Source organism: Herpailurus yagouaroundi, unplaced genomic scaffold, assembly GCF_014898765.1.
Source record: "Herpailurus yagouaroundi ecotype Mexico unplaced genomic scaffold, PumYag 140, whole genome shotgun sequence".
Taxonomy (NCBI): Eukaryota; Metazoa; Chordata; class Mammalia; order Carnivora; family Felidae; genus Herpailurus; species Herpailurus yagouaroundi.
Window position 1 is genome coordinate 26,784,215 of NW_024412395.1, and position 23,571 is coordinate 26,807,785.

The 23,571-nt window shown below is 38.9% G+C and overlaps 1 protein-coding gene across 4 annotated transcripts in view; it reads left to right on the forward strand.

Moving 5' to 3' along the window:
• The window catches only part of ARHGAP15 (Rho GTPase activating protein 15), a 619,122-nt gene that overhangs the window by 474,931 nt on the left and 120,620 nt on the right, over positions 1-23,571 (forward strand). For all 4 annotated transcript variants that reach the window (XM_040474977.1, XM_040474975.1, XM_040474976.1 and 1 more), the window contains exon 12: positions 7,835-7,969. In XM_040474977.1, coding sequence (XP_040330911.1) covers positions 7,835-7,969 — 135 coding nt within the window. The remainder of the gene's footprint in view (positions 1-7,834; positions 7,970-23,571) is intronic.

The following is a 23,571-nucleotide window of genomic DNA, read 5'->3' on the forward strand; positions in this document are numbered from 1 at the left end:
AACGAAGGAAACTCAAAAATGACTTTGCTGAAATTTAATCCTACGGATTCTCTCCCCTTTGGAGGATGTAATGTATGAAATCATCCATGGAATTCAAACAAATTCAGAATCTGTTTGGAGAAGACGGTCAAATAAAATGAACCATTGTGTATGGTGTCTGCAGAGCACAAAAAGCCTTTGACTGAATGGAAATAAGAGCAGTGTTGGAAGCTCTGAGGATGAAAGGAATTAAAGAAATATATATTGGTTGCCATGAAATATATTCTCTTTTTAAATGTATGATCCTAACAAATAAAGTCAATTCAGTTTTGCTGGTGATAGTGTTGTTGTTAGACTCTGAAGAGGGTCATCTCTCCTCAGGTGCCCGGACAAAAACCATCTAAAAGCCCGGAGAGAAGCATAATGTCAATAACATCATTTTATAAGGTGGCATTATACATGGGAGTTATGATGATGGGAAGAAGTTTTATGTTATGCCATTATAAATTAAAAATGCACAAAGCAATGACACATTTGTTATACTTTCCATCTGTGGTGCCTGCTTCACAAGTTTCAGTTGTACCTATTTATTATGTTATTATTTACATTCAAATGAAATCTGAGGAAAAATAAAAATAAGGCATTCTCATTCCTGACCCAGTTCCTGTGCTGGATATAGTAGAAGGTGGCTCTGCTTCCTTCAAAGAGAGTAATGAAGGATATTTCATATTAGCCTGTGACATTATTTGCATGCCTTGGGCTTCCTAAGTGTTTTGCAAAGAAATATACACAACATGAAATACGTAGAGAGCAAGCCAACATGGAATGCCAAAACATTCCATTAGATGTTAAGAAATAAAAGTTTTTGTTTGTTTGTTTGTTTGGGGGTTTTGTTTTTGTTTTTGTTTTTTGTTTTCTTTTTAGTTTCAGTATCTTAGAGAGTTTCTGGTTATTTCCTTGGTTCTTCTCTCTTTCCTACTAAGGAGACCACACAAAACTATATTTTGTACACCATGTGGCAAAACCACACATTCTGCACACAGATCCAACCATCTTCTCTTACAGTAAAGTCACCATTTTCCAATGTAGGCCTCCTCATAGCTTCCAGGGAGTTACTATGATAAATTTTAAGGAGTAAATGTCTTGAGATGTGGAATGTGAAGTTTCATAGTTAAAACCACTTTCCTCCTTCTTTGATAGGTACCACAGCCATAGAAAGTTGATTTAGCTTGCACTGAGAGCATTTTAAATGTTCCCTAGTATTTTGTATCTGAGGCTATAACAGCAATGAGATATTTGTACTTTAGAAGAAGTAGCTAGAAAAAAGAATGAGTAAGAAAATGGCAATAGTAATTTTATTCTTTGTCTAGGGGCACCAAGATAGAGAGTATCCTGCATGTGTTTATAAAGCAAATCATTTGAAATAGTTGGGTGGAATCTAAGTAGGCAAGCTATTCTCCAATTGGTTCCAGCTTCAAACCTTTTCTCTGAATCTAGATAATTATTTTTATTCAGCTGGAATAACCTAAACAGCTATCTCTATTGTCTACCATATTTCATAAGTGTGGTATAGTCTGCGTGTTAAGAAGATGTTTAGATGTGATCCAGGAACATAACATATTTCTCTATGCAAACCTTTGGCCATGATATTCATTTCTTTAGGACTGCAATGACAACGTACCACAGACTGGGAATTGGGTGAGACTAAACAACAGAAATCTATTTTCTCATAGTAAGGAAGGCAAGAAGTCCAGGATCAAGGTGTTGGCAGAGTTGCTTTCCTTTGAAGCCTCTCTCCCTGGTTTGTAGACAGCCATCTTCTTCCTATTTCTTCACATGGTCTTCCCTCAGTACATGTCTGTGTCCTAATCTCTTTGTAGGAGGACAGCACTCATATTGGGTTAAGGCCCACCCATATGATCTCAGTTTACCTTAATTACCTCTTTAAAGGCCCATCTTCAAATACAGTCACATTGTACAATACTGGGGGTTAGGACTTCCATGTATGAATTGGAGATGACACAATTCAGCCCATTACAGACATACTGCACATTTCTTGGGTGATATATTTATTCTTTGAGTTTGTTCTTGCTTGTCTGCAAGGTCAATAGAGTCTGATGCTAGGGAACAGGCATCAGATGTGAAATGTCTAGAACTTAGTCTATACCCACTTAAATAATATTTCAGAGCACCTGGTAAAATACTCTCCTTTGAGGAATATAAAACAACCTCAACAGCCATTGCTTTGAAAAACACATAATATGGCTCTAGTATGTAGTGTCTATTCCATCTATGTTTATTTAATAAAAATCAAGTAAACATACAAATTAACTGGCCAACGGGTCAAGTTTTCTAAAATAATGTCATCACCAGAGTCTCATGTTATACCCAAGATGCTGTAGGAAGGAGCTGTAGTGAGTACAGCATGGAAGGATGCTACTTTTGACACAGGGTTTACATCATTGTGTTTGAGAATTTGGAAACTCTCTAATCTACTGGAAATCAAACTGAACTGTTACTTTAAGGGCTAACACAACAGGAAAGGTTGAGCTATTCGAATGGTTCCACCAACTTCCTTTTGATCCACTGCTTTAAGTGCTAAACTAAAAATCAGCTATATCCTTATAGATAAACAGTGTGTCTTATCCACTTTAATAACTAATCTTCCAGTTTGATTTTATGGCCAAACATATCATTATTTTCAGATCGGTAGTCCCTCTGGCATCTCTTTCATTCGTGCTGTGACTTTCATGTACCCAGCAGGCCTTTCAGATAAGGTTTCCAAATGGTCATCTGCTCTGGAAGCAGATACCACATCCTTTATGAGAGTTTCACAATGTAATAGGTTCTTGTCATTATATTAATGAAATCAGAGCTCTTCTCACCATATCCTGGGAAAGTTGGGGTGTCTTTCCTCTTTTTTGTTACAACAGTAAAATAAAGTTGGAAAGAAGCTTTAAAAGTGCCATGGAAAAAAATAACGAGATAAAAATGCACTTGTTCTTCAAAATACAAAGAAGTACGTCTTTACTTTTATGTCACTAGTTACTTCTGGATCATTCAAGTTATCTGCGTTCACGTTTTAATCAACACTGGGTTAACATGGTAAGCTTAGTTGAAATCAGACCAGGCAATGCAAATTCTGGTTATACCAGTCTATACAGCAATATATAAGAGGGAAGAGGTAATTAAACTATTAAACATGCCTTTTTTCCTGGGAAATTACCAGGACCTGCTGTAACTATCAAAGGCCCATCCTTTAATTCTCCATTTTAAGACAGATTATTCCTAATAGTTACTATCTATTTTTTTTCTTTCAAATATAAATAGCTTAATATAGATGTGTTTACTTAAAATAAATAAAATACACAAAAGACTCTTCAAGAAAGGACATTTCAAGATGGCCTCATTTAGTTACAATGTTAAGATATATTTTTTGTGTTCTAATAAAAGTCACATAGTATTTGGACTCCAGAGCTTGACCTATCTTCAATTCTGTTTAAATGCTTTAAGACAAAAGAATGAATTTAAGAAAGCCTAATTAGAGAAATCAGGAGAAATCAGCACAATTATCAGAGGAAGGATTGTGAGATATCGTGACGAAGCCAGACTTCTTTCCAGTACTGGACTCCAGGAGGTCAAATTTCTGTTGATCTCATGTGACAAACTACATCATGCTGAGGTACATCGCCTAAAACGACAGGATGGTTATGCTCTTTGCTCAGTATTTCCATTGCCTTAGGCCCTTATATATTTTGCCCTTTTGGCCTTTATTCCACCTTTTGTGTCATAGTAGCATCTTTGATGTCTTTGTTTCCTTGTGCTTTCCAAATGTTTTTCAGATATGTTTTCTCATCTGATAACAACAACTACTACCCTTCTATCTTCATTTCGCAATCAAGTAAACAGATATATGGCACATCAGTGGTAAACCCAGGCCTGGCGTTTCGTATAATCTCTTTCCCGCTCTGTCATATTTCCTCTTCATCACATCATCACGTGACCGTTTGCTCCATCCCCTGCCCCTTTCCTAATGCAGTTTCTTTTTATTGCCAATTTGCTTTATATCTGTTTATAGAAGAATCTGTTCCTCCTCTAAATGAGTAATTACTAAAGATCAGAGTCAGTTTACAGGTAAAAGCATAGCCTCAAGTAAGACATTTAGGGATAAAATGTAAAAGTCACTATCTTGAAGTAATAGTCAATCCACTACCACTTGCAATTACCATTTATTTGCCTTTTCCCTTTTAACTTCTGCCAGCCGAGATTAAGTCTGAACATAGTGGTTTTGTGGGGTGGGGGAGGGTGCCGGCTCCTTATTCTGGATTCATCATTCGTGAGCAATGGAAAAGTTGCTTAATCTCCCCATGTATCATTTTCCCTGTCTGTAAAATGGAGGAGGTGATAACAATAACATGGACTTCACTGTCTTACTGAGACAGTTACGTTAGATAATGAGTCTAAAGTGCATAGCATAGTCCCTCATAGAGTGGAAGCACTACATAATTGTTGGTTATTGTTTTTGTTGTAAAACACCTGGGAATGTGGTCATGTGAACTTTGTTCTGGAAGAGGTTTTGATTTCATCCATAATAATTACCAGTTCTTAAGTTCTTATTAAAGAAATCTCAGTATGTATCTAGTTTTCTAGCTCTCTGCTCACCTAAGGGAACCTTCATAAATCTATATTTATTGAGTAATTCTATAGATTCTTACAGCTCCATTATACTGGAGTGTATCTCAACGGAGCATGACTTTGCCATATCTGGAGACAGTTGGCCATACCTGGGGGTGTTTCATCACCACCACTGGGAAGCGCTACCAGTCTCCACTGGGTTAGGGCCCGAGATGCTCCTAAACATCCTAGCACGCACAGCAGAGCCCCCACGAAAAATTATCTAGTGCCAAATGTTAATAATGCTTTACTGTTGACAAGCCTTGCTCTATTGAACAAAGGGAGAAGCGTAAGCACTTCTAACACTTCTGTGCACTTCTGTGGCACTGCTAACAGATTAGTTAGAAAATGTCTATCAAATAATACAACTGTGTTTATAATGATACCTGTTAACACCAAGATATGATTATGATTGGTTCATCTTGAGAACTGGTTGGATTCATGAGAAGACATAGGAATATGAACATAACTGCTTATTTAGATAAATCTCATTGGCCTTGAAAAATATACCTTAAAGTCCTCTGGTTTACAAGTAATCTTAAACTTCGTTGGCTATGAAAATTTGATATAAAAAAATAGAGATTATATCTCAAAAGATTTTTCCAGCTCCTTGTCATATTGTTTATTTAAGCTACTTATGGAGGGATACAAAATTGTTTTGTTTTGCTTTGTTTTAATGAAGACTACATACTAAAAATGCTGGTTTAAGTAATACAAGTTGATATCGATATTATACGTTATTTCAAGTGGATATAATCAAATGGTATTTATTGATTGGCAAAGTTTCTTTTTTGTGTATATTGAAATATTCCATTTTTGCAGTGACTTCAACTAACTGATGTTTATTTGGAGGTCATAAATACTAATGGTCAAGTAATTATTTGTTATTGTTGTTTTCTTGCTCAAGATAAAATCATTCTCTTTTTCACCTGCTGAGTACTTTCCTTTGGCAATCTCGAACCTGTGTACCAGGCTGGCATTTTGTCTTGGACTTTTCTGATAAATTTTTGGTAAAGATAGTTGTGTGTGAGAGAGCACTTGTGTGTGTGTGTGTGTGTGTGTGTGTGTGTGTGTGTGTGTGGTGTGTTTGGGTTTCCACTTAAAGTTCAGTGCCAAAGCTACAGTACTTATACATTTTCTAAATGTGTTTTAAGCAATAAGTTGTACAACATTTTTAGAACATGTGTTAAGCTATTTCTCTAAGAATGAAGCTCTTAACAAAACATAAGCACTCTGCATGAGATCTTAGCAGCAAAGTGCTTAAAAGATAAAGTAAGAATTGGTACCATGGGAAGAACACCAGCTGTAGAGCGCACAGGTCCATTATGAGAAGTATGGTAGTGGGTAGGGAGAAAATGATTTAATCAGGAGTAAAACCAATTTTATTATAAGGGCACGCAGGGGGTGTGGCACCATAGTGAGAGGGACATTTCAAAATATCTGACAGATTTCAACAATGTGAAAACCCCGTTCTTTAAAGTGACAGTAAACCCCATCAGGTCTCCCTTTTTGATGCTATTGTTAACAGTTGACTGTTTAAAGCTGGCCTGCTAAGATGCTGTCGGCCTATTTCAATAGTATGTAGCCAAATAAAAGACTAATTGTTGAAATACAATCAATCAAAAATGATTGCAGGGCAGAAAGAAGGTCTCCTCTGCTGATTTTGTTGTGGATCATATTATTGTGTTATGATTGAGGTAAGCATGAAGACTGAAAGAGAAGAAAATAGCCCATCTGAAATAAACAGATCCACCTTCTCTCCTTCTCTTTGCAAACATCCTATTGAACAGGAACGCCACTTACCAGCCCTGGAAATAATAGTCCATTTAGAAAAAGAGATCTGATAAAGATTACAGCTAAGATTTTAAAAGGACGTGAACACTATTGGCAAAACAACCCATGCCGAGATTCCCTATGGTGACAATTCTCAGCTTTTCTCACATTTTTGGTGCAAATTCTCCTCTGCTTCATAAAACTGACACAGAGGGGGCATGTGAACCTGAGCCCAAGACATTGGTAAAGAAACAAAAAATCCAGTTGACCAAATGCCTGTTAAGTTCTGGCCAGGAGACTAGGCTGCTCAGTTAACCTCAGGCTGTTAAAAATGATTAGCTTTAGTTTTTGTTCCACCTAGAATTCAAAAGCGCTTTGATGTCGCATGTTTACAAAGGCAAATACTACCGATCAGCAGCAATGCTTGCGTGCCTTGCTTCCTTTCAGTTGTATGTAAAGATGTTGCTTTCAGATCCTGCTACCTTCACTTCTTGGGTGAGAATGATTCCAGACTTTCATTCTGAGGGCGAACAAGAAGAAAATAGTTGTCCAGCGTCTCTTTATTTCTTCTAAAAACTTCATTTTGGCAGTTACATCCTTTAATATTTAAATCTCTCAACTCACTCCAGCTTCCCAAGCAAACATTTCTGTTGTTTGTAGGCGGAGTGGGTAAGCACTTGTGGTTTGTCTTTAGTGCGTTATCATTTTTGACAGCTTTGCATAGCCTCCGTAGGCCAACAGGGGTCTGTCTAATATTGTTGCTGGGCACATTTTCCTCGCTGAGATGAAAACTAAAAAAAAAAAAAAAAAAAAAAAAGATATTTTTGAAGCAGTAAGAAGGAATTAATATCCTTTCTCACTCAGTATTCTATTCCTTGCTGACTTTATATTCAGCAAAAAAGGGAAAAAAGTGTTACCCATTATTCCCTTGTACATAGCAAGGCTAACACATGTAAAGCAATAACTCATTTTCTATTGCCGTGTTTAGCATATGTCTCCTGTTGGCTCAGCAAGGCCTTTAGGCCGGTCCCTTGAGCCGGCCATCATTGGCAACTCTTAGCCCCTCGGCCTCAAAACCAAATAGCTTTGAATCATGTTGAGCTGTGATGCTAATTTTCATACTGATGCATTATGGGAATAAATGTATCTGACATACTGTGTCAATGGCACTGTCTCTTTGTGTCTCTTGTTTTTTTGTTAGCTGCATTCCTACAGATGGTATTCCATTGAAAATGTTCCCTTCGTACGGAAAAAGGGAAAAAAAAAAACCACGCACAGCACCAAACCTCTAGGTGCAGAAGGCTGTTAACGGTTGCTGATGATAGTAGGCAAACATTAACATAATAATTAGTGTCTTGTAATTGTTTCATTAAAACCAGTTGTTCCATTTCTCCTCGTGTTTTCCCAGAAGAGAAGCTGAATTTGGACGACAGCCAGTGGGAGGACATCCACGTTGTCACCGGAGCACTGAAGATGTTTTTCCGGGAGCTGCCTGAGCCGCTCTTCCCTTACAGCTTCTTTGAGCGGTTTGTGGAAGCGATCAGTAAGTAACCTCACAGACAGGAGCGCTTGGTGGAGTAACCTGGCAGCATGGAATTATTAAGTAAACAAGTAAGAATGACAATGATAGCAATCATGGAGATGGTAATATCCCTAGTGCTCCACATGGTTCATTTTGGTTTTGTGTTTTTGATGCCTGGTCCTGCAATATTCTCTGAGGTGTTTTCGTTTGAGTTCTGGTTTTGCTTTGTTGTTAGTGAATAGGGCAACCTATTTAGAGTGGCCAGTTTTCAACTAAACAACCTCAAATGAAAATAGCTTCTCACGGAATCTGTTTTAGAGGGATCACCTTTGGCATTCCCAGTCCCTGCCTTGAGAGTTTCAGAATTGGCAATGAGTTTGCATACAAAAGCGTCTTGAAAAAGAATTTAAGTGGCTCTCATTACATTTCGTTGAAGAGGTGTTAGTTAAATCATCAACTGAGGTATCACCTTCTCAAGGCTCCCTCATCCTTCACCCAGCAATACTAGTAAATACTCAGCTACAATTTGCTTATGAGCAGTGTAAGAAGATTCAATTAAGTAATGGCAGGTTTCTGCTGTTAAACTGGTGACTTTGTAGGAGGTTGAATTATGTCACATACGAACCAATAGTCATTGTACACTCCTCAAAGCTTCCTTTTCTATTGTTTTTGCATTTGTAACACACACACTTAAGTATAAGAGAGTGAATGAATGAATGAATCAATGAATCAATGAAAATCTTTGCAAATGCAAGGAAACTTTTGCTATTGATGCTTGGAGAAGCAACTACCGGTACATCTAATTTAATATCTTAGGGTACACTTACTATAATTGTGACAGCTTGGAAAAAGTTTCCTGGCTAGCAAGCTGATTCAAGGAGGAAAAAGAAAGTAAGAAGAAAGAAAGGTAAAATTAAAAAGTTTGCAAGCCTGGCAGGAGCTTAATTAAAGTCCAAGAGAAAAATCTCCAAGAAAAAAAAAATGTTCTGCTTAGGAGGTCAGATATTGGATGATTGTGTGTACAGTATTTCCATTAGTGGGAGTGGGGAGTTGGGGGCCCCTTGTTGGAGAACAGCCCCTCAAAATGCCCTTTTATTCTGTTTCCCTCTCCACAAGTCTTCATACTTGTTTAAAGCTCCAGAACAATGATATCAAGAGGAATGCAACAGAATTTATTTTCCCAAGATCTTTCTCTTGCTGTCTGCTCACAATTTTGTTGTTGTGATTGTTGCCGTTGTTGACTACAGTAGCAGTGCCTTAACTATGGGTTTTGAGGGGAGGCTGCAGCTCTTATCCCTTGTCATGGTTCTTTCTGCTTCTCAAGAAGAACAATATTTTATGGTTCCCAGGTTCAACTTCTTTTTAAAAGGAGGAATAAGGAAAATAACTAAATAAGCATGCATTTCCATAACAGCTTTTCTGGGATACTGGCTTGGAACGTGGTGAGCATGAAAGATTAGTATTAACACAATATTAGCACAGTGTTCTTATAGGAAATTGGGGAACTTGCATTGGGGTACCTCTTTCTGATTATGTATATTTAAAGAAGCCATACAAATTTCATGTCATGGTCTCCAGACTTTTAGGTGAGGGTTATGTTATTTGTAAGCATACCTGCACCTATGCTGATATGAGGGTTGTGATATAGATACCCATCATTTAAGCTTCCTTTAGTCCACCTGATTCTAAAGATACAAGGCAAGCCATTCTCCTACCTAAGAGATAGGGGAAGCAGGCCCTTAGAACCCATGTGACGGCATGTCTTTTGGATTTACACAAAGAATAAGACCATCTCTGCACTATCCTGGACTCAACGCCCACTCAACAGAATTTCAGAAACACTGGCATAGTCAGAATGGAACAAGGCAGAGTTGAAGTGGTATCATGCTGTTGTGACTGATGGCTATTGCAAGGATTTTTGCCAACACCTATAAAATGGATTATGCCAAGAACCAACGAGATGGTGCTTAAGAAAGTCCTTAAAAAATGTAAGGTCCTAGACAAATGCTAACAGTGTTTCTTCAGTCGAACTTTGTCTGAGAATGCAATATGGAAACAAGGAAGTAGTTTTGCTTTCACTTGATCTTACAACGGAGGTAGTTTTTCTATCATTGTTTAAGGCAAGAAGAATCAACCTCAGTGACCTTGTTTTGCCTAACTCAAAATAGTACTTATTATTTCTTTTTTTTTCTTTTTTTTTTTTAATTTTTTTTTAACGTTTTATTTATTTTTGAGACAAAGAGAGACAGAGCATGAACGGGGGAGGGGCAAAGAGAGGGGGAGACACAGAATGGAGGCAGGCTCCAGGCTCTGAGCCATCAGCCCAGAGCCCGACGCGGGGCTCGAACTCACTGACAGCGAGATCGCGACCTGAGCTGAAGTCGGACGCTCAACCGACTGAGCCACCCAGGCGCCCCCAGTACTTATTATTTCTTACTGCGTAAAATGGAAGGACTAACCAACCGGATAGCACGGTGGAGAAATATGTAACAATGCTGGAAGAAACATGCTTACTAAGCTATGTGTTTTTGTCAGAATCTTGCAGTCAGTTTTGGTGTTATAAACTCAACTAAACTCCTTGGTAGTTCATATTTAAATATCCTTAAGCAATGGGAGAATGGCCACATACTTTTTGACAGTGGTAAAACTACACCAGAGTAGGTATTTTTACCCCACTGCATGCCAGTTGAGTTTAAAAAAAAATCTTTCAAAACTATAAAGACTCATATCCAGTCCCAGAGAGGTGATGGGTTTTATCATAGGTCTCACTGCCTCCCATAAAATCTATACAGCGAGAAGCTCAGGAGACCTGCCTCCGAGTTCTTGGCCTTTTCATGAAAAGAAACCAACCAGGTAAAGGAAATTCATGGGAAAGATGTCCGTAGATGCTGGCTCTGGGGCTCTTGGCCATCAGATCTTTGCCCCTCCCTTTGTGCTCTATAATGTACGAGCATTGACCCCAGCCAGCTACATTGCCCAGGTGCTCTTGAGGGCTGGCCTCCTACTGCTGTAGCCAGTGTAAGCCCTGGCATTAGGTAGCAGAGGGGCAGGGAAGGAAAAGGCCAGCTAGTGTGTCAGGTTATCCTCCACCCCTTCTCCCTTGCCCACCCACCTGCCTCAGATAGTTCTTTACCTGAAGGTCCATCTTTTCCGTGGCTTCAGCTTTGACTGGAGAGGCCCACTCTGGTTCCAGCTGCCATCTTGCGGTGGGAATCCTTCTGTCTTTTTCCTATCCAGCCTGGTAGTAGCTTCCTGCAGCAGCTAGTTTCCTGGTTATTTTTCTTTCCTTGTTTGGCTCTCAACTTCCTCATCATATGGGTAACCAGTTCCCTGCATCGAACTAATTCCCTCTGTTTGTGTAAATACTTGAAGTGGTTCCTACTCTTTGGTTAGACACTAGCAAAACACCATGCCAGTCAATGTTACGGTTCATGTACCTATAACATCATTTCCCTTTTCTTTTTCACTAACCCCAATGCTAGTTTGTGAAGGCTTAACATTTTTATTTGGAAGAAGTTGGGAGATCTGTTTTCCTTTCATGACAGAGTTAAAAAGTGAATAGACCAAAAGAATTCCACTTTCAACTGGAATGCTTCGCCCTCTGAGGAGGAAATGTTATTTCATGTACGGGCAATTAATGACCACTTGTGCTATTTGAATTACTGTTAATTCTCATTATGTGTTTGAAAGTCACCATTACATATTCTGAGAAAAAAGAACAGAAGGCATTTACTTTTTTAAATAGTTTCTTTTCGGGCCAGACACAAACATTAATATGATAAGAACCTGTAATTGCCATAGTGATCCCCTGTCTGATAACACTCATTGAGGTAACAAAAACACCAGAGATTGTTTGATATTTCAGAATCCAAGTACTGCAGTCATTGATCTGAAATTCTATATTTGAGGTCAGTGCAACTGGGTCACCTGCAGGTTATTTCGTGGGGATTTAACCCACTGACTGCAAGGACTTAATTCCCTGGAAGTGACTTGTGCTGAAAGCGGTATTAGTACTGTGAAAGTGAACTCAAGACAAAAACACAGCTATCGAGTTTTATGATCGGTGATGCAATCTTGTAGCTAAAGTCCTACGGGGGTCTGGACATCTCTAGTACATCTAAATCCTAGGAAATGTCCGAAGCTTACCTCTATTTCTATCTTTTTCATTCTGATAACTCCACACAACCAAAGAATAGAAACAAATAGTCGTTTCTGATTTAATGTCTGCATTTTTCCAAAGTCCCTGGGATAGGGAAAGAGAAGAGAAAAACTTGTTGGCATTTTTTACAGTTATCTCATTTAATCCTCAAAATAACAAAGCAGGAGATATTGGAGAAGTAGAAAGATCATGTGGAAAATAATTTCTAGTTCCTAAAGTTACTGTGAGAATTAACTAGGATAACATTTTCCTTACTCTGTATTAGGTACTCAGTAAGTGATTTCAAATAAGTTCTTCAGAAGAGTAAAGCAAGTCATAAAATATTTTTCCAGTTCACATGGCTCAAAAGATTAGATTTAGCATTCAACTCCAGACTCTAAAACATAAATACTTTCCACCATCATACATTGCCTTTGGGGGACTATTTAGAAGAAATCTTACTCGAAGGATAACTAACTAGCCGTTGCCAAAAATCTGTCTATTACATCTTCCTATATAAGACCTATATATTCTACGTAAGACCACAACCAATTTTTTCTTTCTTTTTTAAAACCAAAGTTAGAATTAAGTTTAATGATCAGAAATTTTGATAGTGGAGTTTTAGGTTAGAAGTAAGGTAGAACTTTCCAAGGATGAGCAATGTTTCAGTATTTACTACTCAACATTAAAAGCATCCATGCTTTAATGCTATCCTCTCTGAATACATTTTTAACCCTTTATTATTTTTATGACCAGTTGCTCACCCATCCCCTTTTGACTTTTATTTAGCTCTACGCAGTGTTTATTTTCCTCTTTCATGTGAGTAACTATTTCAAGCTTGAGTTTTATTAGTATTCCTTTTTGCAGTTTTTCCCTTGTATCAAATTGTAACATGCAACAAGCCAAGACCACTTCAGGGTGCTTCACCAGGGATTTCTCTCTGCTTTCTGAGTTAAGACCACTGTTTTCCAGAGAACATGGGTATTAGTTTCCTACTACCATAACATATTATCTCAAACTCAGTGGCCTAAAGTAACAGTGACTTATTATCTTATAGTTCTGTAGGACAGAAGTCTGACACTGTTCTCACTAGGCCAAAAGCAAAGTGTCAATAGGTCTGCATTCTTTTCTGGAAGCTTTAGCAGAAAATCCATCTACTTGCCTCTTCCAACACCTAAAGGCTGCCCACATGCCTTGGCTAGTGGTGTCGGCCTCCACCTTCACAGGCACCAATCGCATTACATCATATCACTCTGACCTCTTCTGTAGCCACATCCCCCTCTGACTCTCTTCTGCCTCCCTCTTTGACCTTTGAGGACCCTCGTGATTACATTGGGCCCACTTGAATAATCCAGACTAACTCCTCCATCTCACGGCCCCTATCTTAATCACATCTGCAAGATCTCTTTTACTGTGTCTGGTAACATTCACAGGCTCTGGGAATTGAGGTCTAGACATTTTTATGGAGACATATCTTCACTTACTACGTACTTTCCACCCCTCTTAGCTTACGTGAAGATAGCACCATGCTTTCCTTCCATGCGGCAAAGGCTCTTAGTCTATCCATTTCCATCTGCCTTCTCTCAAATCCAAATGATCGCCAGAGTTGAGATGACAGTGAAACTATTGATTGATTAGTAGATGAGAGGGAAGTAAAGAGAAATTGCCTCATAAATTTACTTACAAGCTGTATTATTTCCTATTTGTGAAGGATAGGCTTAGGGATTTGCCTTCAGCCTGGGTCAAAGATCTTTTATTCAAGGAATATCTGATAATTTCATTTGGGGCACCTTCACCTCAGCTCTTAGGTGCTCTCATTAGAACACGTGAGTTTGCATTTGTTGGTTTGCTGTATTCTGAGTTTCCAAAGTTCCCTTTGTGTACAAAAATAATTACTTTTCCTTCCACCCCTAAGCAAAGCAATGCTCTGTATATTTACATGGAATTCAATCGATGCTAATCACGTACTCACAATGACCTTATGGTTCTAATATCAATGCCTTTGTCATCTTTTCCAGTTTTCTGAAGCAAATATTTTCTGTGTATACATGTATACTACTTATTTTTAATATGTAGTATTTATATATTATTATATATAAAATGTTTATTATATATCATGTTTTTTATGTATGTGCATATGCATACATAGGTATATATGTGTATAACCCTTAGAGATTAGGCAAGTCAGTGATAAACTGAAACAGTAATGATGTTCCATATAAGTCTTCAGTTTAAAAGCTGTTGTCACGCATGCACTTAAAGGCAATATGTTTTTTAATGCTCAGCTTTTGTAAACACTGATTAAGCAGTAGAACAAATTGTGAGAAATAGTATTCATAAGACTAACTGAACACCATTAAAATGCAAAGTTTTAGTCACCAAAGGTAGAGTATATCCCATGCAAGTCCTAAAATTCATAAGACTAACTGAACACCATTAAAATGCAAAGTTTTAGTCACCAAAGGTAGAGTATATCCCATGCAAGTCCTAAAATACAACTCATAGTCTTGTGTTTCTGTCAGTCACATTATCCTCATATAAAAATGATTTAAATTAAAGGCATTGCCCCGTGGCAGAAAGTATCTATTGCATGTTCGAATGTTATTTTTTCCCCTGTGGCCATCATGCCATTTTACCTTCAAGTATGCCTTCAATAAGTAATTGGGAGGATGGGTGGGGGAAGCCAGTCAAGTATATTTGCAAATATTTTCTTTACTCTTGACTTTATCTTGCCCTTTGGTCAAACTATTTCTGATGCATCATCAACTCCGTGATGACACTCTTTGGGAGAAAAGAAACAAAGCTTGCAAGGCACTTGACTACAAACAGTTGCTAAACATTGAATGCATGATAGTGACAAATTGCCTTAAAACCGTAGGAAGCAAAAAGCAGGCTTTAAAGGGTCACCCTAAAGAAACCAGAGCTATAAAATAATGGAGTATAAAAATATCCTCTACAGCACCATTTCAAGGAAATTTGAAATTAAAATAAAGGTAGATGTTACAAGTACTTCCATTCCACTAACATTTCCACTGCAAGCTAACATTCTCACAGACTTGGTGGGGGCTTTTGTTGTGGTTGCTTTTTAATCCTTGTGTGTGTGTGTGTGTGTGTGTGTGTGTGTGTCTATGTGTGTGTTCTAGCAAACTGGAAGTTTTATGGCTGATGCCTAGCCTGTCTCTTAACTCATTCTAATTATATTCATAATTAAATTGTAAAAAAATAGTTGACTAGAGCCAAATGGCTTGCACAGGTGTCTTTTTGTAAGAATGGTTTAGTGCTAGATAATAAACAACTGGACCTCCATCTACTTAATTTGGCTTAATGAAAAGTCTTTATAAGTAAAACTAGAAGGTGATTCAGAACTCAGATTGGGCCCTGACTCTGAAATTAATTGAGTGGTAAGATATCAGCTCCATTAGGAAATGTGGTGCTTGCCTTTTTGCTTTGCCTTAAAACTTTCCTTTTACTTGCACTCCTTTCTTCCATATCCTTAAGAGGTCACTTGCAAAGCAATAAACTTTTCAAACTGAGCAATCAGCCAGTCGGCCTTCATGAGTCAGCTGCCTGAGCATCCCTGCTCCAACTGGATAGACGTGCTTTTAAAAAATATATAGCAAAAGGCAGAATTTCTCCTCGATATCTTAGTGGGAAACCATTACCTTGAGCCATTCCTCTAATGGTAGATAGAAGTGACTGGTTTTCATTGCCTGTTATCAGGTTCACTGCATCAATAGATGTTAATGAAATTGAGAGTTTGTGGCCTTTTATTCTACACTGAGGCTCCTGTCTCATTTCACATTCTTGGGTTGACACCACATTGTGATCACCACTGAGACGTCTTCTGAAAATTTGCCTGCCCACCCACTGCCAACTCTGATTCCGGCCACATCTCCAGGAGGAGAATGTCTGCTCCTAATTGCCCGGCAAGTTTTCTTTTTTTTCTCTCACCCAATACGGCATCGTTCTAGTAATGGAAGCTAAATAATGCGACTGGCTCACCATTTCATTTTGAAGAAAAGCCAGGTTCTTTGCAAGATCTTCAAATCCCTACATGATCTAGTCCCCCACAAATTCTTAAGACTTCATTATTCACTCTTCTTGCCTTGCCAGTCTCATTGAAGTCCACTGGTGTCCTGGCTCATCTTTGAACAGCCCCAGTGCATTGAGGGTCTTCGCCCAGTTCCTTTACCGCTGGCACATCTGCAGATTGCCACTCATGTTGACTTCTCAGTGAGGTCTACTCCCATCAACTAAGCTCAAAATTTTACCTGCATGACATACCACCACCTTTATTCCAATGCTGACTCCACTATTTACTACCTGTTAAGATTTTGAGCAAGTTCTTGACCTCCACACCTCAATTTCCACATCTATAAAATGGATGTAAAAATAGTACCTCTCTTGTGGGGATTGTAAGAATTTAATGGAATGCTAACCATAGCAAAGCACTTACTTACAGATTTCCTGGCGTGTGGTATTCAGTGAATGTTAGCTAGTACTATTAAATTAGAGTACAATCAGTCTAGACCACACTCTCAAATGACCTTTCTGTCCATGCCCACATCTTTCCACGCCTCCAGGAAAGCTGTCTTAAGTGACACATATGACCATCTTGATTATGCTTTAGTATTTGTTTCCAGACTTCCTGACCGTACCAAACATGTTGAAGATAATATTACAAGATATTCTCTTGCTTCACAATCCAGGGACTTCCACTTTCTTTATCTCATGGCACTTGTCATTTGTTCCACCAACCATTTCTAGGCCCAACCTCACTTGATTCATCCAAAGTCTGTCACTTGGTTATGGGACATACAGCCTAATCATAACCCAGAGACCAGCCTGCTTCTCCAACTTGACAGTGCCTTGTTTCTATTAAATATTAGTGTTAGTAATCTGTGACACTCACAGTGGCACCAGAAGAGACAGCTACAAACTAAAGTCATCTCCCAGGTGGAAAATTAGCTGTCTGGTAGTGTACCCTATGTTTCAGCCTATGAAAATGATACACCCATTGGTAGGTGAGGAGTTTAGGGTGTGGCAGGGGAATCTATACACCAGCTTGTGCAAATATTTCTAACATTGTAGATCTTTCTCACAATCAAAAACATTTAAAAAGTTATCAACTAAATCATATCAAGCAAGAAGTCATCCCTCCCCATATGCATGGGCACACACATGTCGTCCAGACCTGAAATATTTTATTTTTATTTTTCAGCTCTCACGCTTTATGATATTCTAGATTTTAAAATGAAAAACTTTTATAACTATTGTTATTATTATCATTTTATTGTTACAACTATCTTAAGAGAAGTTCCATATTGACCTCCTGTGAGGTATTTTCAAAACCTGCTATGGAATGAGACCTGATGCCTACCCTGTTTTCTCTTAACTGAATCGCACACATGTTACATGCTCTTATTTGCTCAAGCCCCTGAACTTTAGTCCTCTACCTCTCTATCCATAAAACAATTGTTTGCAAATAACACTCAGGACAATCGTGGGCTCCCTGAGATGTGGCCTTTTTCACCTGGTTCACTCCATATTGTTGTGGAGCGTTCAACTGTAGACATGATGGCTGCTGGAGTACTGTAACTGCCTGGCGAAGTTCTGCTCAGGTTAGAACTGCAGAATCACCACACTGAGAACTGCCGCATGGTTTGGAGAATGGAATTTTCCCCTAGTGAATGACTTCTGTATTTTCTACCTACACTTTGGGAAACAGACACATGGAGAGTGGGTATGCTTTTATAGAAAACAAATAGCTGTGCTGGGTTTAAAAGCAAAAGTAATATGCTTGGAAGAAAAGGCAAAAATATGTTTTTAAAAGTCTCCATGAACTATAGAGGCATCTGGGTGGCTCAGTCCTTTAAGCGTCCGACTTTGGCTCAGGTCATGATCTCACAGCTCGTGGGTTCGAGCCCTGCACTGAGCTCTGTGATGACTCCTCAGAGCCTGGAGCCTGTTTCAGATTCTGTGTCTCCCTCTCTTTCTGTCCCTCCCCTGCTGGCTTGCTCTCTCTCTCTCTCTCTCTCTCTCTCTCAAAAATAAGTAAAAACATTAATTTTTTTTAAATCCATGACCTATAAAAAAATTCTATCAGATAATCATGAGAGTTTCTTCCTCTTGTTGACTTTTAGTTTTCCATTTAAATGTGCAGCCCCCCGTCGCCATTTTATTTCATGCAACATCTTTATTTTTCATAAAATTGGAAATTCTGAAAGGTCAAATGCCTAACACCCTGAGTCCATGATTATTGTTTAACCAGTCAGCTCTTGGCCCCTTTCTCTTTTCTTCTCACTTTGAGTGTTCAGCTGGTGAAAAGTGGACTCTCTGGGATCTCAAATCCATTCCTCTGCCAAGTAAGGGGTGAGCAGACCTAATTATTGCCATCTGTCCTGCTGGTGGAGGGTTGATACTGCCTTACCAACAGACAAAATCAATGGTTCGGGGAACTCTTCCTGCAAGTCCATATCTGAGCACAATGTAAGACAGTTCTTTGACACCTTTTGTGTATTATACTCTGAATATCTACTTGGCACCTAAGAAGGAACTATTACCTCATTCAGACTTTTCTTTTGGAAATTTCTGTTTCTTTGTGCTCCGTTTTAAAAATGTTTTAGGGGAAAAAAATGGAATGATCCTGAGCAAATACTGGACACAGAAACACCTCAAAACCCTATCTGTTATGCTTGAATTTGTAATGTTCAGTGCTTCTGAGAGCTGGATTGCTGAACGAATGAATATGGAGCTGTGTTAGCTGAGCAGAAGATTCAAAGTCCTCCACAAAGGGGAAAGACAGAACAGCTAGAGCTTAACTAGAAAACACATCGGTCAATGTCAGAATCCAAATAGCGTCTGAGAAAGATGCTGATAGTCCCTTAGTATTTGAGAAGACCTAAAACATAAGCTGCAACCTCTATTCAGTGTTCACCTCCATTTCTCTGTTCTTTCAATAATTCTCACAAAGTAATGTTTCCAGATCCTTCATCACTAAGATTATGTTCCTCCAAGCATGCCCCTGTAAAATTTGAAAATGTTCTTAGTCAGCTTAGGCTGCCATAACAAAATACCACAGACCGAGTAGCTTAAACAACAGAAACGTATTTCTCACAGTAACGGAGGCTGGAAGTCTAAGCTCAGGGAGCCAGCATCCCGTTCTGTGAAAGCCCTCTTTGTGGCTTGCAGAGAACTTCTTCTCACTGTGTCCTCACATGGTGGACAGAGAGAGCAAGCTCTGGTCTCTTCTGTCTCTTCCTCTTCTTACAAAGATACTAATTCCATCATAGGGCCCCACCTTCGTGACCTCATCTAAACCTGATTACCTCCCAAAGGCCCTACCTCCAAATACCATCACATTGGGAGTTAGGGCTTCCATATATGAATTTCAGGGGGACAAACACATTCAGCCCATCACATAAATCAGACTGCAGTGGAATATTTTAAGCATACAACTTTATCAGTACAGAACCAACTTCCCTCCCTTATTCTGGCAATACTTTTCTATTACTGCAACACAAAATTTAATTAGCTCTTTATTCATGTTATTTAATTATATTATTGGAATCTGAAATTAAATTTGAAGTCCCAGGTGTCACTTTTACCCATTTCTCTGTCATATTAAGTGTGGGCATTTTTAAACTTGCATGCAGAAACCTGAATGCAGCCCTGTACCACTGTTCTCTTCTCCTTGTGACTGAGGCAGGAGTGTTTAGCCTTAAGTTTTAGCTTTTGAATCTTCACTTATCTCACCTGAGCCACCTAACAACTGGAACTGGGACCCACCCAAGTGTTTAGCTACAAATGCTTCAGTCTTACCATTATGACATTTGCAGATCTGACCAGTCTGTGCACATCCAAGTTCACGAATACATGTCAGGACTTTGTAGCACAGTCTGGAAGGCCATTTGGAACAATGGGGCAATTAGAGAAAATTCACACCATTTTGGGAAGGACTGCAAACACCGTGAGGATGGGAAGAATTGTAGAGAGGGGCATTCCAAATTTAAAAAGTGGAATTCTTTAGACTTTTGGACAATTTTTAGAATTAATTTGAATCACAAAATTGGTAAACTCCTAAAGTCATGTTGATATATAGATAAACCGTCATTGTTTATTGGAAGAAGGATTTTTCTCCCAACCACATGGTTTAAAACAAAAGCAACAAAATTTTTATGGTTTTCTGTATCCATGGCAACATTACAGGTACTCAATTCTTGTGCCTGGGTCACTGGGAAAATTAAAAAAAATGTTAATGTTTATTTATATTTGAGACATAGAAACAGACAGAGTGTGAACAAGAGAGGGGCAGATTGAGAGAGGGAGACACAGAAACCGAAGCAAGCTCCAGGCTCTGAGCTGTCAGTGCAGAGCCCGACGCAGGGCTTGAACCCACAAACCGTGAGATCGTGTCCTGAGCTGAAGTCAGGCACTTAACCGATTGAGCCACCCAGGAACCCCAAAAGACTTTAAATATAAAATTAAACACCATTTCAATTCAAACACACCTAGCAAATGGAGGGAAAAAAAAATGCTTAACGTGTGTGAAGGAACAAGGCACCATGTCCTTACTACCTTTTCTAGAAAGTGAATTAAGAAATAATATCATAAAATTTTTCATAACTTTCTTTTTTTTTTCATTTTTGATGGTTACCCTGATTTTTTTTAATCAGACAGAGAGAGACAGAGCATGAGCAGGGAAGGGGCAGAGGGAGAGGGAGACACAGAATCGGAAGCAGGCTCCAGGCTCTGAGACATCAGCACAGAGCCCGATGTGGGGCTCGAACTCACAGACTGTGAGATCATGACCTGAGCTGAAGTCGGACGCTTAACCGACTGAGCCACCCAGGCGCCCCAAAATTTTTCATAACTTTCATCTTAGGTGTTATCTAATTGAAAGGTAGGACCACAAGAAAACATTGCTCTGCCTCTCATGTCATGTGCTGGAAATGTGTTTTCATGGACTAAATTCATTATTTCAACCAATTGTGTTCATAATGGAAAAAGCCCAACTATAGTTAAAAATTGATACTGTGTCTACTCACACTCAATGATATTCTTCTTCTTAAAAAAATGTTTAAGGGGAGCCTGGCTGGCTGAATGTCCAGCTTCGACCCAGGTCATGATCTCACAGTTCCTGAGTTCGGGTTCTTGAGTTTGAGCCCCACGTTGGGCTCTGTGCTGACAACACGGAGCCTGGAGCCTGCTTTGGATTCTGTGTCTCCCTCTCTCTCTGCCTGTCCCTTTCTCGCGTGTTCTCTCTCTCTCAAAAAATAAGTAAACAGGGGCGCCTGGGTGGCGCAGTCGGTTAAGCGTCCGACTTCAGCCAGGTCACGATCTCGCGGTCCGTGAGTTCGAGCCCCGCGTCGGTCTCTGGGCTGGTGGCTTGGAGCCTGGAGCCTGTTTCCGATTCTGTGTCCTCCTCTCTCTCTGCCCCTCCCCCGTTCATGCTCTGTCTCTCTCTATCCCAAAAATAAAAAAAATAAAAAAAATAAACACGTTGAAGAAAAAAAAAATTTAAAAAAAAAATAAGTAAACATTAAAAAACTGTTTAACATCTTTGTTGAAACAGAGAAAACAGATAAAAAGGTACACAGATCATGGCAGTATCATTAATTGGGAAATTCTTTTTATAAAAGTGATTTTCCAGGTTTGCATGTTTGTAAGTCTTTTCTCTGATGCTTAATTGTGAATTAGCTCCGTTGAATTTTTAAATATGAAACTGAATAAAGCTGTCTCATATCTAGGTACAGAAGAATACAGTATTGTTTTCCATCCTTTAGTCTGACCTAAGTATCTCTGGTGTAGGAGCTATGTCTTACTCATCTCTGTAGCACCAGCACCACGTGAATATAAAAACATAAGGTGCTTCGTGTGGTTGTTTCGTACAATTCTGCCTTTAACAACCCATAGTAATTAGTAGCAGTTTACTGCTAAAGGGGGCTGGAAGGATTGTTGGTGAGTAGGTGAATAAGACAGGTGGAAACTGCTTAATTTCACCCATTTTGCTGGTGGTAAATTTAAGAATTAACTGCTTCCAATTCTTGAAATATTCTTATCTGTCTTTTAAGCTGTTGTGCAGCTACGTTCAGAAAAATATGCCGACTCTAGTCTGCATATTTTCTATATGTCAAAGTACTATTACTATATAATTTACAGAGAATTCATCTTGGTGGTTAAAAAGTTTGTGAGACAAGAAGGGGAAAATTAGATGAGCAATAAAGTATCTTGATAAGGCTAGTGAACTTTTGCGGTCTTCAAAGGGTTACCTGAACTCCTGCTCACACAACTTGCCAGACTTAAATGCAGAGCAATGGTGGAGAGAACAGTGAAACTGTACTATAAAAATAAATTACTGTCATGAATATTAAGCAACAAGAATATAATAAACATGACTGTTTGCATGATTCTGATTTATTGGTACTGATATGCGTATAAATTATGACACTAAGTGTTTATTCTAGTTGTTTTAGAATATGGGCCAAACAAAGCTGGGTGGACACTTCCCGCAGACCTTTCCATCTGCCACCAAATTCCTAATTCTCTGCTCCTGTTGCTGTGTTTCTTATGTCGGTGGCATCAGGACCATGTGTGAGCAGCCATTCCCTTTAGTTTACTTTGCAGACTGAAGTAAATTGCCTTTCCAGGATCTGGTATTACAACTGCCATCATGAAGTTTCCGTTCTCTCGCAGTGGAACAACTCCAGCTGCAAAGCGTCCTGAAGACCGTTCCTACTTGCTCTGTTAAACAGTGCTCACATTTGACACGAGAGGGTTCATTACTATATTTATAAATCTTTTGGCACCAGATTTGGGATTTCCCAATGCTAAGCAGCACTGCATTTTGCATACTTGCTTAGCAGTGGGTGTTCTGGATCACCAGTGCAGAGACAGTGGGGCAGGGGGAGGGAGGGAGAGAGAGAGAGAAAGTGAGAGAGACTGCATATCCCTGTAAAATCTGGAGGTACCTCAACTACCATCAGATAACTACACAAGAAGCACAATGTTGGTCTTGCTGCTATTCACAAGTAGAAGTTATTAAGATTTGCCATCAGTTTTAATTGGCACCATTTGGAACCAGATATTTGTTAAACAGATGGCCAGAATAAGGTATCGCACAAGAAAATAGCATTCTCTTGCCTCAGGTTTTTAGCTTTTACGCTACACCTCATCAAAGTTTACTTCCAAGATTAATTATTTTAGAGTCTTCTTTTCTCTAACATTGGGACAACCTACAAGGAAGATAGACATTTAATAACCTTAACAAAAGACTCAATGTCCACGCAGTGAACTATGCTGTATGGGTATAATTTGACGATCCCAAGAAGGAACTACTAATATAAAAACACCTGGCTATAGATGAAAGACCTGTTAAAGTTCGTGGTGAGGCAAGAATTGTTGGCTACTTAGAATTGGAACCCCCACAACATTCTTGGGGGACATTTTAGCTCGTTATATATCAAAAGGCTTAAAAATGTGCACA